Source organism: Lates calcarifer, linkage group LG8 (genome assembly GCF_001640805.2).
Source record: "Lates calcarifer isolate ASB-BC8 linkage group LG8, TLL_Latcal_v3, whole genome shotgun sequence".
NCBI classification, from domain to species: Eukaryota; Metazoa; Chordata; class Actinopteri; family Centropomidae; genus Lates; species Lates calcarifer.
In genome coordinates this window covers 13,099,283-13,115,740 of record NC_066840.1, presented here as the reverse complement: position 1 = coordinate 13,115,740, position 16,458 = coordinate 13,099,283, and the positions used below count along the sequence as shown (strand labels likewise).

The 16,458-nt window shown below is 39.9% G+C and overlaps 2 protein-coding genes across 3 annotated transcripts; one reads left to right on the top strand and one right to left on the bottom strand.

Moving 5' to 3' along the window:
- Positions 1-973: 973 nt before the first annotated feature.
- Positions 974-3,040, top strand: LOC127142708 (uncharacterized protein C3orf85-like). The gene is made up of 5 exons (XM_051072416.1): positions 974-1,303; positions 1,504-1,539; positions 1,684-1,808; positions 1,892-1,977; positions 2,207-3,040. The coding sequence occupies exons 2-5, from the start codon at positions 1,506-1,508 to the stop codon at positions 2,280-2,282; spliced, it is 321 nt and encodes a 106-aa protein (XP_050928373.1). The 5' UTR covers positions 974-1,303; positions 1,504-1,505; the 3' UTR covers positions 2,283-3,040.
- An 81-nt stretch (positions 3,041-3,121) lies between these two features.
- On the bottom strand, positions 3,122-10,751 carry LOC108878380 (neuronal acetylcholine receptor subunit non-alpha-2). 2 transcript variants are annotated; one of them, XR_001960224.2, is made up of 7 exons: positions 10,260-10,751; positions 8,379-8,530; positions 6,213-6,257; positions 5,860-5,969; positions 4,515-5,424; positions 4,137-4,405; positions 3,122-3,643 (listed from the first exon to the last, which is right to left on the bottom strand). XR_001960224.2 is itself a non-coding variant. In XM_051072414.1 (6 exons), exons 1-6 carry the CDS (start codon positions 10,330-10,332, stop codon positions 4,241-4,243), a joined length of 1,455 nt encoding a protein of 484 aa, XP_050928371.1. In that variant the 5' UTR covers positions 10,333-10,751; the 3' UTR covers positions 3,122-4,240. The 2 variants fall into 2 exon arrangements, 1 of the variants encoding a protein (XP_050928371.1); XM_051072414.1 differs by having other exon boundaries at positions 3,122-4,405.
- Between the last annotated feature and the right edge of the window lie 5,707 nt (positions 10,752-16,458).

Below are 16,458 nucleotides of genomic sequence, written 5' to 3'. Positions count from 1 at the left end.
TCGCACAGTTAATACACATACTTAGACATGGCCAGATACCCAAAGAGAAAATGTGTAAATTATTAATATCTTCTACTCTGTCATTGTGCATCAGCTCTCAGGTGGTCACTTTCCTGTGGCTTCGTTAGTGTTCAGGCGAGTATGTAAATATTACATCACACAAAGAGATTCACAGGAAGTCTCCTGATTTAATGCAGCACCTTAAAAAGTAGAAACCTAAATTAATACTCTTGGGACCTGCTTTGAACTTTTTTGAGGTCTTAGCAAGCCTTTCATGACTTAAAAAACAGGCTTTAAATCCCCTACCTTCCCCATAGGTACATTTTCCCATTCCAGTTTTAATTAATATCTTTAGTTTTTGACAGTATCATTATTGATTTTACACCTGCAATCAGTACACTATACTTTTTTCCTGTTGCTGCTGTTTTTTTGTTTTGTTTTTTCTTTGTGTAAAAATCTTTTTTAACATGATTTCTGATTTCTTCTACTGAAATTTTGAATCTGTTGACACAGCTTTCAATAAATGTTGTAAAAGAAACATTTTTCCCCCCATTTATGTCACACAAAATAAAAGTGCCTGCTGTAGAAAATGGGAACTGTCTATCAGCTAAAACTGAGGTTATGTCGCCACCCAGTGGAAGAAATGTTGACATACATAAAATGATTGCTCATATATAACATGTATTTTAATAATTCTAGGATCACAAAAGCATGAATAATATAATATACCATACATTACATGTGGGCACTGTTACTCACAGGTTCACTGTGGGTTTCAATTGTTTGAGACACAATGCAACACAGGCTTCACCACAACTTTATACATAACTTTATGGAAAAAAGGTCTATGAGAAAGTGAAATTTAATTTAAATTGTTAAATTGTAAAATTTTTACTGAATAAAGTTTGTAATGACAAATCTTATTGATATTATGGATAAAACCAAAATGTTCATTGGAAGAGAATCAGGAGTTTCCAGTGAGTCTGTGTACCGTCCAGACGGCGCCATCTGTATGTTGAATCTCACAGCCTGACCTGTTCATGTGGGGAAAGCTCCAAACAGTGTGTTTGTTTGTGTGTGTGTGTGTGTGTGTGTGTTTGGATGGTTTCTCAGAGCTCTGGCTCCAACATAAGTAGTTACCTTGAGCAGCCAGCCTGATGCTTGACTCCATTCATTCATTCCTCTGGTTCCTAAAAACTCTGTGAAAGAAACGTTTGTTCAGTTTCACATTCAGCTGAGAGATTCTGAGCTCTGAAGACACTCAGACATTTAACAGATCCACAGCTCACTGCTCATACTGCAGGTAAAGCCCACATCTCTTTTAATTTTTTGATACATTTATTGTTTCCCCTCATTTTCCACATCACTTACTTATAGAGCTATTGTACATCTTTTAGAAGAATTTTTTTGAAAATGTTTTGAAAACTAATTGCATGCAGATATGAATGTATCTCTGTGAATTCTGTTGTGTTTAATATTCATGACTTTGAACGTATTTTATAGACATGAAGGTTGTGATCCTGTTTGCTCTTTTGAGTGGTAAGTTTGACAGTTTCATAGATAACTACTCGTTCATGAAAGTACATTAATTTTAAGATTCATATGTAAAAAAAAAAATACTTGTTTGAAATCATAATTCCCTTTTTCAATATTTAGTTACAAGCTATTAAAAATGTGTTTTAGGGGTTTTTGCCGCCCCATTCATAAAACAAGAGGAGGCGAAACGATTCATCAGGCTGAAGAGACAGTCAGGATACTGGGACCCACACCACTCTCAGAACATGTGGGGATACACAATCCAAGAACAGGTGACACTGCTGTGTGGTGTGAATACTTAAAGTAGAATGAGCCGGTTTGAGCTTTTTTGTGACAAAGCATCTTTCTTCCTCAGGCCAACGAGTACTGGACAGCCCTTCGAACAGATGCTCAGTACTACATGGACATGAGTAACCTGATGTTTGACCGCTCTGTGGCTGAGTGAGATAATCAGCAATTTATTCTTTTACAAACAGTGTGAAGTCATTTGAAGCTGCTAACATTGAGCGGTGCAGCTTTAAATATTACGCCTAAAAACATTTAACTTACTTTTAATTATATATTATCAATGCCTGCACAATGTTGAGATACTCCCTCTTTTAAATTATGTCAGTAATTGTATACTTATATTTTTCTTTAACCTATTTTCTGTTATCTGCCTATGTTCCAGTGAAAACAACAGGCTGTATATGGAGATGTTGCGCAATGCACGAGCTCACCTGGACAGCCAGACCGGTCAGCAGTGATAGGAAGCCAAGAGGAGGACAAATGAGGAGATGATAAAACTTATTTTTGCCTTTCAGTGCTATGTTATATCTGTATTAAGACCACATTACAATTTAAAATAGTTACAGTTAATACAGTTTGAAAATAAGAGTTATACTGATTACCTTTAATGTCAAACCAGCATCAGGCCAGTGAGTTAAACAGGACAAACAGAGGTTTTGATCAGGTAATTAAAGCATGTTCATAATCCTTTACAGATAGCGAGGCTTCAGTTTAAATATTAAATGTACCTATTTTTTCCATAATACAATCATATTAAATGTTTGTGATTTTGAGTTGTTCAATATGAAAATGTTCTTTTAGAATAGTATTGTCCACAATCAAACATTTCTATTCAATAAAAAGTTTAAATCAAAGCAACTGAAACTGTGCAACTGTGCTTTTTTATAATTGCAAAAATCTAATTGTCTCTTTTTAACATTTTATATCCACCCTCAAGAAATCTTGCATGTTGTGCTTTTGGTGGTTCTACCTTGGGCTCTGAGGAAAAGGAAAGTGGAAGAATGTTTTTCATAGAGGTCTTTGAGGGGAAAAGATTTCTGTTGTTTAAAATTGATGTTTTTGTCATCTCTGTGGTTTACCACTGGGTGGTGCTGCCATCTGTGGATATTCTTAATGTGTATTTATTCATAGTACTGTAAATTTGTACTGTAATTCTAATGTAATACAAGTAATTGTAACTTTTTCACTGTACTGATATTCTCAACCTTTGTTTGCAATGTGTGTGACTGGATTGTTCCAACATTAATTGTCATTCCATAAAATAAGGATAAACAGATCATTATGTATAACAAATAAAGAAGTGTGTATTCAACTTTATTAGTGTTATTAAGTACATCTCAACAACACAAATTCTGTACTTTCGAGGACTGTGTAATTTAGAGAATAACTGTCAATAAAGTTTTAATTAATTCATTACACTTTTGTGTTATGTAACTTGAATGAATGAATGAACTCTCTACCAATATTGATCAAAATATAGCAAATTTTGTATTTGAGGAGGATGAGAAACAAGGAAACTATTTTTAACTGAAAGATACAAGGTGTTCAGACACAACATCACAAAGTAAACCTCTGATCAATCATGAATGTGTTACGCAGTAAAATGTTGATGGTACGTTGAGAGATTAAGTCATTTATTTGTTTTACAATATGCTACTAAAGGTAGTTGCAGTAAGAGGTATTTTGTGCTTCAGGTATGTGATAGTCCCTATTTTTGTGAGAGAATAGTTATGTATAATGTGAGCTGTAGCTGGTTGTGTGCTGTTGATTATAATCAACAGCACACACTTACTGTACTATCCCTGACAGGAAATGTATTCTGCAGACAGAGGAAGAATGACACAGTTCAAGAAAACAAATCCACCACATACAGTACAATCAAAGACAATGTCAAATAGAAACATAAAACAATAATGAGGAAGTCAGCTAAGTACATAAATCAAGACAATCATAAAATTTATGCTGAAGAAAGTTAGGTTTGTTTTACTCCTTTTTGTCTTTTTTTTTCCAAGTTTCATTTAATTTTAGTTTAAATACCTTTCTACCATGACCAGCATGTGTAATCTAGTGTACTATTAGCTGTGTGCTACTTAAAGCCACTCAGTGTAGAAAACTTTATGACTTTGGCAATTAACAGGCTCCAGTGCAACACAGGCTCTGCTACGTTTATCTTATTTATCTATGAACAAAACATTACACAACTATAATGAAATTAAACAAAACTGTACACATACTGACTTAATGACATAAAGAACATTTTAGACAGTAGATCAAGAAGAAAACTAACTAAAAATAAAAGAGTCTAAGTTCACCTTTAAAAAGCACCTGCTGGGGCTTCTCTTTGCTCAGTGGTAACAAATATTCTACAGATTCTTGAAATCTTCAGTTGCCTGTGAAAGGGGGTACGTTATTGCCGTTAGTTTGAGGGTGGATCCTCGCTTGCAGTTGGAGGAGGGATCTTCAAGAACATTTGCAGAGCTGGAGTGAAGATGAGGATAGTGCCCAGCACTGAGACAGTGAGGAACGCCCACAGGAAGATCCTGTCTAACACTTGGGCCACAAACTTCCAGTCTTGTACTACCTGTGAAAAAGATGAAATGAAGGACGGTATCACAGGAGCTCATAGACACATTAATCCCTAAGAGCTACTAATGATCACTTAAATCTTTCTTGATTAATACTATACACACCTCGCGGATGAAGTGCTCCTTGCGGATGTGTCTGCTGATGTACCGCACTGAATAGATGGCCTTCTCCAACATGGTCGCCCAGGCTTCGTCCTCCTTGCCCTCCTTCCCCTCCTGTCCGTGGGCTCCGCTCCTCTGCTCTCCTCTCCGACCTCCGGAGCGAGGCTTCAGCTCAGGGCTCTCAGGAGCCAGCTCCGGGTAGTGGTAGCGGTCGATGTGTCCACGCATGCAGAGCAACCTCGGCAGCTTCTGGAGGAAGAGATTGCGAACCCATGGCGACATGGGGTGGTAGGTGGCTGAGGAGCGGTGGTGGACGTTGATGACAAAGACAGTGACAATGATGGAGAGCGTGACGAAGATCATGATGAAAAGCAGGTACTCTCCAATGAGTGGGATCACCTTGGAGGAGGAGGGGATGATCTCCTCTATGACCAGGAGGAACACAGTGAGCGACACAAGGACAGAGGTAGACAGTGACAGCTTCTCTCCTTCGTCCGAGGGAAGGTAAAACACCAAGACAGTCAGAAAGGACAAACCCAAACAAGGTATGATGAGGAAGAGTGTGTAGAACAGCGGTAGCCTCTTCAGAATGAAGGAATACGTGATGAAGGGGTATGAATACAAGCCGTCCTTCCGGTTCCCTTTGGCACCTGTGGCACTTAGGATCTCCCACTCCCCGTTATCAAAGAAGTCCTTCCGATCTACCTGGTTGTCCATCAGAACCAGGTCCACCATGTTGCCATCGTAGGTCCAGGAGCCAAACTTCATGGAGCAGTTCTGGCGGTCAAAAGGGAAGAAGGTGACATCCATGGTGCAGGCAGACTTGTAACTTGCAGGTGGCGTCCAGGTGATGGTGCCGTTGAACTTGACAATGGCTTTGGTCATCAGGGAACCTTCAAACCGCCCATCAGCACTGACGAAACATGGTGCAAAAGTCTCTCTCAACCAGAATCGCATTCACAGAAACTCTGTATCTGTATATGCTGATTGTATTCATATTGGTTATGCCAGTGTTATGTAGTTAAAAGCACTTTCTGACATTCAAGAAGGGTGATATATGCATTTCTTCCTTTATTATAATTGATATCTACAATATCTAATAATTTTTAGAAATTGAAAGTTAATGGACTAAACATGAGAAGCATTTATAATCAAAGCTCAGTGTTACATGACACTATTTTTGTGATTTTGGTTACAATTTGAAAATTAAATATGAATAAAAAACACAACATACAAACAACACTTACCTCTTTTTTTGTATTTTGCATACTATCAAGCTAATCAATATTTCACCAGATATCATATTTGTCTGTTTAAATTTATATCATTGATCTCAAAGCAGTCTTACTTCTCATAGAGGACAATATCGGGGAGCCAGATGTTTTCAGAGGGAACTCTAATGGAGGTGATTCCTCCGTACTTCTCTGGATTCCATCGCAGCTTGTAATCGATCCACTCCTGGTAGATAGAAAGAGGACACAGGATGGTTTATCATTGGACCTTAAAACCACCACTGTACTTTCCAGTGTCATCCCTTTTTTACTGCCTTTGTCTAATCTGGCATTAAATAATTGTAAAACTAGATAACATGAGATATGCCCTTTTTTGCACTTTGCTTAGACAACAAATATAAGATTTAATGTGACCACGTAGACTCAGTTTATTTTTGCTTTATTGCAATTTATTTAGCCTCTTGCTTACCTGACAAAGCCAAACATTAGTTGTCATGAGCTGGTTCTTCTCATCCTAAATACAGACAAAGACATAAAATCATGTTCAAAAAGGTGGAAAAAAACAAAAAGAAAGATAAATGTGTGCAGGTTAATGGAACATGTAATGATCATAATGCAATCAAAAGGGTTGTAACGGTATAAAAATTCAAAACAAAGGGATGGAACCTGCAGCTGATCCCAAACTCACATTTTTAAATAAATTGACTTTAATAAACAAAAAGTAAATATCATTTGTATTTTCTGATGTTTTCAAAGGTTCAGTAATGTTTATATATTTTTTCTTTTTCTTCTTCTTTCTTCTTAGGCTCTGATATCTTCCACTTGAGTTCAAAAATTTCAGGTTGACATTGATACAGATAGTAAACACACATATATTAGCAGCCCAAAGTTATCTAAATTAAAATCAACATTCACGTTCAAATGTGTACATTCATCACTACTGACAAAATGCAGGAAAGAGACAGGTCTGCATTTGTAAGGTTGTATGTCATGTAACTTGTTTACAGCACACTCCATGTCTGATCCAGGCGTTCCATCAAAGCATCAGATGTGATTAGTGAAATAGATGAGAAGCTTGGCTGAAGGTAAACTAAATCATCCTTCCCTTTTCCATGAAATCAGACGGAATCTCATTTAACTGTCTCTGCCACTTCCTTGGCAAACAAGGAAAAGAAACATGAAACCAGAGGTGGGTGCATTGAACCGAGGTGAAGCAATATAAATACAGCTAGAATGAAATAGAGAAAGACAGGAGTAGAGAGACAGAGAGTGGTTAACACAAGCTTGTTTCCACATCACCAAAGTTTGAGATGTAGAGCTGAGACTGAGAAGAGAAAAAGACTTGAGAGAAACAAACCATGCAAAAATAAAAGAGACATATTCAAAGATGTAGTTGTTCAATGCAGCCAGACCCAGCCTTGGCTGTCAGAGTGAGTTGGATATTTTAGTGATCACACAAAGCAGAGGTGAACCATAATCTAATACATGCAGGAGCCCAGAGGGACCCAGGGGACCGTGTAGCCAAGCTGTTGTATCTCTGGTTAGCTCTCTTTCCCTCTCTGCTCCAAAATCCAACAGCTCATCGACCTAATTCTTTCTTATCTGCAGAACCATGAAGGGGCTTTGTTTAATTCATCCTCTTCAGCCTTCCACCAGCACATGTGTCAGGTAGAGAGATGAAGAGTTAAATCTAAACTGGTTGAGATGAATATTTCAAGCCGAGAAGAGTGGTTTCTCCATTAGCATTCTCCGTTTTCTCCTCTTGAACACCTAAACCATCTCAACCTATCACAGCAAACCTCTGAAATATTAAAGAAAAACCCCAGAGAGAGAGAGAGAGAGATTGTGTGGTTGAAGATGCAAAGAGACTGTTCCAGGTCTATTTCAGGACTGTGGAAAGCTCCACGCTGAAACGCTGCAGCTGTTTGGTTTCAGCACCATGGACAGTGACACTGCTTAAAGAGACAATAACAAAACATGAACCGACCTCATCTAACTTGTTAACTTGTTCTCAGTTCAGGAACAACATTTATTCTTGTTATATTGTCATGTGTGTTAACTCATTCTCTTCTTTTGAGTAAGATATTTTCTTTTTTTAGTCATGAATCTCTTAAAAAGGCCAGTTCAGGCTAGCAATATTTTAAATTTGTCAACAACATCCCATAAAAAGACCAAAACTAAGAATGTGTCTCTTAGTATTTAAGACCATTAAGTTTGTGGCTCTACTGAGTCCTAATGAAGATGTAAATGCGTCATAAATATATACATATGTACAAAATATATTAACATTTTAAATAAAGTATTTTTCATTTTACAAGGCTAGACAATTTGTAAAACAGCTGAGCCCCAGAGTGTTTAGCAAATGTAAGCCAGGAGTAAACGGTTTATTTGTTGTGGGCTATTTACAGATCTGGTGTCATTTCTGACAGCAGCTTAAATTAAAAACTAAAAATTGTCAAGTTTGTGGGTTTTGTGGAAAAGCCAGTGTATGTTTTTAATGATGGATCCACTCATGGATTGTTAGGATCTGGTGTAGGTTAAGGGTTAAGGCTTAGTTGCATAGATGCTGTTATAGTAAGGGGTTGGAAATGAATGAAGGTAATGGATAGATATGTTTTTGTGTGTTCATCCTCACCACGTCGACCAGCTGCGAGATCTTGAGTCCAAATCGCACTTTAACAGTGTCGTTAGCGCGCTGGATTGGCCTGACCCAGCGCTGGTAGCCTTGGAAAAGGTTCTTCAGCAGTGCGTCCTCCATCTCCGCCAAGGACACAAACTCACTTGGAGCTGGAATAAAGAGGAGGAATGTGGATTAATGGCCAATCATTGTTACAGCACTTTGAGCTACTGCAACTACGCCTGTCTTCCACCAATAACGCCCTACTCCTGCCATGTTAACGTAGGCGTCCATGTTTAGCATGTATTTTCTTTAAAAAGTTCGTAATCCCACTGTCACTTAAGAAGATCTTTGGAGAATTTTGTACTCAGCTACTTTTAAAAGGCAGAAAGATCATTACAGCTTAGCACAGTGTCAGTAACTTTAGTGACTTGTTGTTAAAGCACTGTCACAGTGAAATTGTTGCCGTCAGTATGCCACACTGACTTTAAAACAGGGGTCATATGTAAATAAGTAATTCTGTGGTTTAATGTTTCATATTCCTCACAAGTAATGTTAATCATGTAGCACAACTTGAGTTAATCAGCTAACAGGATCTCTAGTATTCTTTCTATCTATGTCTGTGGCCCTGCTCATTAACCACCGTTTAATTCTACATATTGTGTTTGGCCACTAAGTAAACATTTGTCATTTGTTTGACTTTAGACAGATTACTTCCCCAGCACAGTTCTTCTCAGGCATGTGAGAGACAACTGAGAAAAAGGAGGTATAAAGAAGAGGTATAACAAGTACAACAAAAGCAAACAAGAGTGGATAATACAAGTTTTGTCGCTCCAAATCCAAGTTTCTTCAATCCCTATGTGTGCCTTCTCTCTGGTCTGCTCCCAGTGGTGCATAGAAGCAGGTATATATATATTGGACTACAACAGAGGACGAGGAGAGCCTGATGCTGCTGTGCAGAGAGTTACAAATGAAGGGGGAGGGGACAGAGATAATATAACTGTGTCCAGAAGCCGAGCAGTCAGCACATCAGTCAGCCTGAGGCAATACAATGTCTCTGGAGGGACAGAGACAGTAATCGTATTGACAAGAGACAGCCATAATGTCAGGCACAGGGGACGTCGGGTTTAAGAGCTAATGTGTATGTGGTGAGGTAGAGGGAGGAAGAGTGTGGACCTTTAACCTGCAGCTGGTTTCTGAACTGGCTTCAGACACCATCTGAGTGGGAGTCATTGGTGAGTAAATGTAAAGTACCCACTCAGTAAATCATGAAACCACCATGTTAGTGGGCGTTTTATAATCCCACTGGATCACCTCTGTCTGTGCTTTCAAGGACTCCGCGAGGCGGGGTGCAGAGAGCTGGACAGTGACACCTGACACCTGTGTTCCTGTTTGTCTGATGACCAGTCAACTTCAGCAGAAACAGAGCCGGGGCCGTAACACATTTCTGTTGAACTTACATACTGGGAGACTGATTTAGACTGATTTAAATCTCATCTGGTTGATACAGGAGTGCTGAAATAACAGATTCTATAAATCTGAATACTCTTGTTAGTTCCAGATGGTATATTTCTGTTTCATTCTTATCATTACAATCACACTTTCATTACAAAAAGAGTTGTAGAAACAGTCCACTCCCTCTGATTTCATCGCGCCAAATAAGAATAACAAACACGTATGCTGTAGCAAATAACTGCAAAATTATAATCATGATCTCACGTTTGCATAAGCAGTGACTGAGCAGGTTTTACTTTGTGATTGACGAGGTCACCAGAGGTTGTGCGGAGTTGATTTTGAATGTTGCACCACATGGTCTGTCTGATGTGATCCAATCGCCTCGTCCTCTCAAAAGAAACTGGATAAGTATACGAAAATATATTGAGGAAAGAGTTTTCTTACCGGCGATGTTAGCGAGGGACGGCGGGCAGGACGTCCACAGAAGGAGGAAGAGGAAGAGTACCGCCAACTTCATGGTGATAGTGCCGGTCCGGCTGTGCGCTCCTGCTGCCTCCCGCTTACTATCGGCTGTTCGGCTGGAGAGGGACTGCTGTACACACACTGAGATGGCTTAAACGCCGAGGTTTCCATCAGTCAGTGCTCAAACACCACACGCGGAAAACAAGTCCCCCAACCCCACCCCCCCGATCTGCCGCTGAACAGAGGGAAAGGAACCTGGTGTGAGGGGCGCATGTGGCCGGTGTCCGCACACTCTGACTCCAGTTAGAGGCGTCACGGGGAGCGACGGTCAGCAGGGCGGCTCTCTGGAGGAGGAGAGGGAGGAGAGGAGGAGAGGGAGGAGGGGGGAGGGACGGGTACATGGGTGGGGCTGAGGCGTGGAGTTGAAAAACCGGTCTGAACCACAAAGCAAGTTTTTATTACGCACTATAATGTGTATAAAAGCACTGCTTGTATTATAAAACATCTACAGTATTTGTACATTTTACAAACGTCCTGGAGGAACCTGCCGACATATAATGACTTCAACTTTTAAAACATTTGTACTGTTTCCTTCTTAGTAAGAAAAAAAAATCTGCATGTGTTGTAATGGCGGTGGCGCGTGGCAAAGGCTGGATGTTAAGCGACAGATACATTTCCCTGTTTCCTGTGGAGGGCTTTATGGTCCCCACTTAGAGTAACAGGTCGGAGTTTAATTAGCAGATGAATTGAGATCAGCTGTGTATCTCACTGTGCATGTCACTGTCGCTGCTCGTCCACTGGAGAGCGCTAACAGGAACACTAAGTCAGGACATCGTGTTATTAGAGATTAAGTGGCAGTAAAGGCTGTTATTTAAGTGGAAAGCCAAACATCTAATGGTGCAGAGATTCACTTTAACCCATAGTTGAGAGATTACAGAGCAGGAATGTTCCAACTTTAACACACTGATAGATGATATTTTGATCATTTTTTAAATTAACAAAAGCTGCTGGGAATTAAAAAAAAAACTCTCACAAGATGAAAAGGGAAAGAAAAGGAACCAAACCGACTGAACTTGTGTGACACTGCATCTGCTGATCTGTATAGGACAAGAAAAACTGAACAGAAGGGTCTGACTCACATAAAGAAGAGAGCGCAAGAAAGAAAAGGAGAAGAAGAGGATTAAAAAGAGAGCAAGAGCTGAGAGCAACATAAACTCATTAACATCCCAAATACACACATACACTGATGGTGATGGTAGAGGTGGTTTATAAATCACAGCTGAAAACAACAACACATTTGATAAGTCAATGTGTGCTGCAAAATCTGTACTGTGCTACCAGCTGACTCTTCATAGAGCGTGAAAAATGTTTAGTTGAGGTGAGAAATAAGCTTTTGATAGATACAGAGGAGTTTTACAGTTTAGTCATGCATCTACAAGTTTGGGATGTGTTTTTTTCCAGGTTTAGGTCCAAGTAAATGTTATTGACAGGTAGTGTTAGGGTTGAAAACATGCCCTCTTCATTCAGGATTTAACTAGCATTGTAGGTACGCTGTACGGCCAGCAGTGTGTGGACACGTGGATACTACATCCATGTGAGTCATTCCAAAACCTAAGGAATCAGTATGTTGCTTTTAACAACCTTAGCTTGTTTGCTACAAGGTTTTGGAACCTGCAAAAAAGAGATTTTCTTCCACTGAGCCAAGAAACAAGAGTCTACCAAACTGTTGCCATGAGGACAGAGGTGTCTGTATACTGTTTGTCATAAAATGTATATTCACTCAGTGAGCTGGGGCAAATGATGACGACAGTTTGAAATCTAACATTTATGTCAGGATGTGCTTTGTTGGTCATTTTTTTAATCCAATCTGTCAGTTCATCCAAATCACAAATAAACCATTTAAAGTAATAAGTAAGAATAAGTACTGTGCATGCAGATCAGTTTGTTTGTATGTAAGAAAACTGAGAGATAAACTATTGCAAAGTTAGGGGGAAAAGACTTTAACTGAGCCGAGCTCTGGGAACATCTAGAAGACACTAATTAAGCAACTCCATGAACACAACAATTCAGAGCTGTAGACGGTTGTGAAAGGTCAGTCTCTGAAAGTTGTGCTGGAGGTGAATAAAAATATGGTGCTGAAAGCAATGAAAAAGTGATCCTGAAAAATGTCAACAAAAAAAAAAAAAAAAAGCAATGTTCCTGTTACTGTGAAGGTCCACAGACTGAATTGTGGCAAGTTGAAATTGGGACAGTTTCTAGTTCCAGTTCAAGTAAAAGCTGTTGACATGAAGGTCGGTGGATTTTCCACAGTATATGGGACATTGCTTCAGCGCTGGAGAGTTTTCATACGATAGTTTATAACTGAGCACTGTGACATTAAAACTTGCCAAAATCTTCGTCTCAAAGTCTCGTAAGTACAGTATATGCATGGCTAGATTTTGTAGTTTGGCTGAAATGACAGTAAATAAATATAAGGAATGTAAATCCTAACCAGTATAGTAAGATAAGCATAGGACACACAGAGACAGACACACACTGAGACACACATCCATATATTCTGCAGTTAACCAGGCATGAACCAAACATTTTCTCCTTTGTATTTTTATTCCTTCCTCTCCTGTCTTTCTCCCTCTGTCACACACTCCCTCTCCCTTGTGCTCTCCTCCTCCTCCTCCTCCTGTGAAGTGACGGGGATAACGGGAGGCTGATTATCACAATGAAATTATCCTGATTTTCTGCTCCACTTGGAGCCGTGGGGCGGCAGCTGCTGCCTCCGAGACCGTCCCATCTCGCGGGCTGGAAACCTGCCGGTCCCTTCCCCAGACAACTGTGGGCAGCTGCACAGTGTGTGTGCATTGCGTTATGTGTGTGTGTGAGAGAGAGAGAGAAGACAGAAAGTGACGGGAGAATACATTTTCTGCATCTGTGTGTGTTTACCAAATATTAGAGCTTGCTTGTGTGTGTTAGTGTTCTCCTCTTTCCTCTGTTTGGTGTTGTTTTTGTTTTCTCAGCCGTTGTGGAGCTCATAATTAAAGTCTGCATAATTTGACTTGGTGCAGAAATATTTAATAAATAAAAGAAAACAGCCCTGTCTCCTGAGGCCTGTGGGTTTAATCTTAATCTGTTTGTTATTGTGAGGATTTTTAAAAATGGTGATAAAGGCAGGAGGGGGATACAGCAAAGGAAATCAAATCTCACACAAGCTTCAAAGGGAAATACAAAGTCAGTGGTCTCACACGTGTTAATACTATTAGCCCACTAATGCTACCACCAGCACTTTAAATGGAAACCTGATAACCTTGTAAACTGTGGAATATCAGTGCTACCAAAAGTAGCTTTTAGAGGATGAAAATTTCTTCAAAAGTTGGTTGAACTTTTAAGCGATCTGATGTAAAAATCCCCACTCATCAGTAATGCAAGAGTTCAGTTATTTGATATTTTAATCATCTAAAGTGTCAAAGAGCTGCAGAGCAAAATAGATGGAGAGATTCTGACCAGATCAGAGGAAAAAAGTCATTGGAATTTTTGTCAAAACTTACAAGAGAAGGAGGAAATAGGAGAGGAAAGGAAAGGAAAGGAAAGGAAAGGAGGATGGTGGACTTTGGGGTCAAATGCCATTTTAACAGTTCAATATCAGCCACTGATGGACTGGAAAACCTTAGCAACAGAATGAGCTTCCTCACTCAGCAGACACACACACACAAAATATTTATTGACCTGTAACGATGATAATACATCCAGATGGCTAACTCTGATTTTCCTTTTGTTTGTTTGAGTCTGACTGACATGATACGATGAAAAGGCGACTGATTGTTTGAAACTCAAGCCTGTAGCCCAGTGTCACAATACTGTCTCCTTCAGATAACACAGTGTGTGTGTGTGTGTGTGTGTGCCACCTTCATTCACTCTGCGCTGCACACACACAGCCACAAGCCGTCAGATTTAGTGTAGATATTAATCATCATCAGCTTTTTAACAAGCGGTGCCTTCAAAAAACTAAAAGAAAGATTTAAAAAACTGGGTAGAGAAGAATATTCCTACTAGGATTAAAATGAGAGCTTGACTTACTTGATTGGACCCCTGACAGCTCTCAATGCTGCTTTGTGTAATTTAATTGTTCCCTCTGGCATTTGATGTATGGCACTCTTTGAGAGATAATAATTGATAAGAGAGAGAGATAGAGAGAGAGAGATAATTGATAAGATTACATTCATCATGCCATCTATTTTCAGCACCGCACTATGTATATATAGTGTGTTATTGTTATAGTGTTCTATGGTACAATTCTTTAGAAATATACTGTGAACTCCCAGTGTAAGAGAGAGTGTGTTTGTGTGTGTGTGTGTGTGTGTGTGTGTGTGTGTGTGTGTGTGTGTGTCAGAACACCTCAGTCCTCAGACTCAGTTGGCGGAGAGTGAATTGACTCTGGCACACCAAAGATGTTGTCATCAGATGTGAGTCAGCTGTGCTCTGTGTGTTCGTGTGTCTGTGTGTGTGTGTCTCATCTGCATTTGTGCATAATGTGTGAGTGTCTCCATGCATGTGTTTGTGCATTTGAGTCCATGTGCTCATATGATGTGATTACATTGTGCATTGTGACTCCCCGCCTGTGTTGGCCCATGTGCCAATATGTATGTATGTAAATCTGAATTTGCATATTTTTGTCTGTGGTTACGTTATCTGCCTGCACATGCTGTGTATTTAAGTGTCTGCATGTGCACGACTGTGTACTTGTACACAGACTGTACATGCATGTATGTGTACTCCAGTGATGTGGTGAGGCTGGGTGTGTGTTCTATCTCTCTGTGTCCGTCTCTGTGTGTCAGTGCCCATGAGGAGTTCACAGTGGACGCTTTCCCTGGAGAAATCAGTCTCTGTTTCTCATCTAGAATCACAGAAATGTTGTGTAACCTTCAATAGCCTCTGGACAAGACAGACAGATAATGAGGCACCTTCTGTCACGCACCCACTTATGCTGTGTGTCACATTCACATAAAGCTGCTGCGGTAGCATCAGAAAAGTCTTGACTCCACTGAGCAGAAGATTTCATACTGTATTTACATCCTCACTGTGTTAAGAGTGTAAAAAGCTAAAGAGAGTGCAAAGCTGAATTACACAGCATTATAATATGCTGTCCACATTAACAGTAAATGCAACAGAAACAATTGTTCTTGCCCCAAAAATGGGTCCAGCTGTTCATCCATCATGAGGAAACACACTCCTAGAGCCTACAGTAGAAGGTTGTGAAGTGAGACTTTCTTTCTCTACAGTAGTCTGCCTCCCCTCTTTCTTTATACTCCAAAAGTAAAGTTCTTTATGACCTGGAGTAGTGGCAGATTTCAGGGCCCTGCTCTGTTCTGTGTTCCAGTTGCTGTCCAAGGTGCTGAAAAGCCAGTGGCAGTGCTGTCTGCTGCTGTCACTGTCCAGGGTGCTGATCCACTGCCTGTAGAGCACCCTATGCATCATAATGTATGTCCTTAGGGTCCATGCCCATTAATCTAGATGCTGTCAGGCATCTAGATTAAACTTTATTATTAAAAAACTACCAATATATATGTTTCTTTCTAACTGTGGCTCACTCAGAATTTCATTTCAGAAAAACATTAGGAAAATCATCTCAGTCATCATTTCTGTTAGACTTGATAAGGTTTGACTCACACATTTCATTGTTGCATAAAGAGGATGTGGCGTAACCTAGTAGCACAACTTGACAACAGAGTGCGTGTGTAGTGCACTGACGCAAGACATTAGACATCAGATTTTACTCAAGAGCACCACAAATTCAGTGTCCACTCCTAAAACTGTCCATTACTACATGTCCCTCCATCCCGTCTTTCCTCTCCCCTCCCTTCCTCTTTCTATTTTTTCCCATTTCAGTGTCAAATGTTTTAGCCTAAAGGTGTGCGTCGGTGCTTGGTTGAATCTAATTGCCTCAGTTCTCAGCAGGTTCTCTCTCTCTACCAGTGCTCCAGCTCTGCACAAGTTAGGATGCTTGCGTAGCTGTACTCAGAAAAGCAGGTTACATAGCGCAGGTCAACACTGCATTTCCTCCTACAATGATATTTTCCTGATCTCCCATGTATCAAAAATAGCACTATGTGACTGTGAACAACACATCAGCAACGCACACAGAATAAACACCATGCAGCAATACTTCCCTTATTACTCTTTTTATATATGC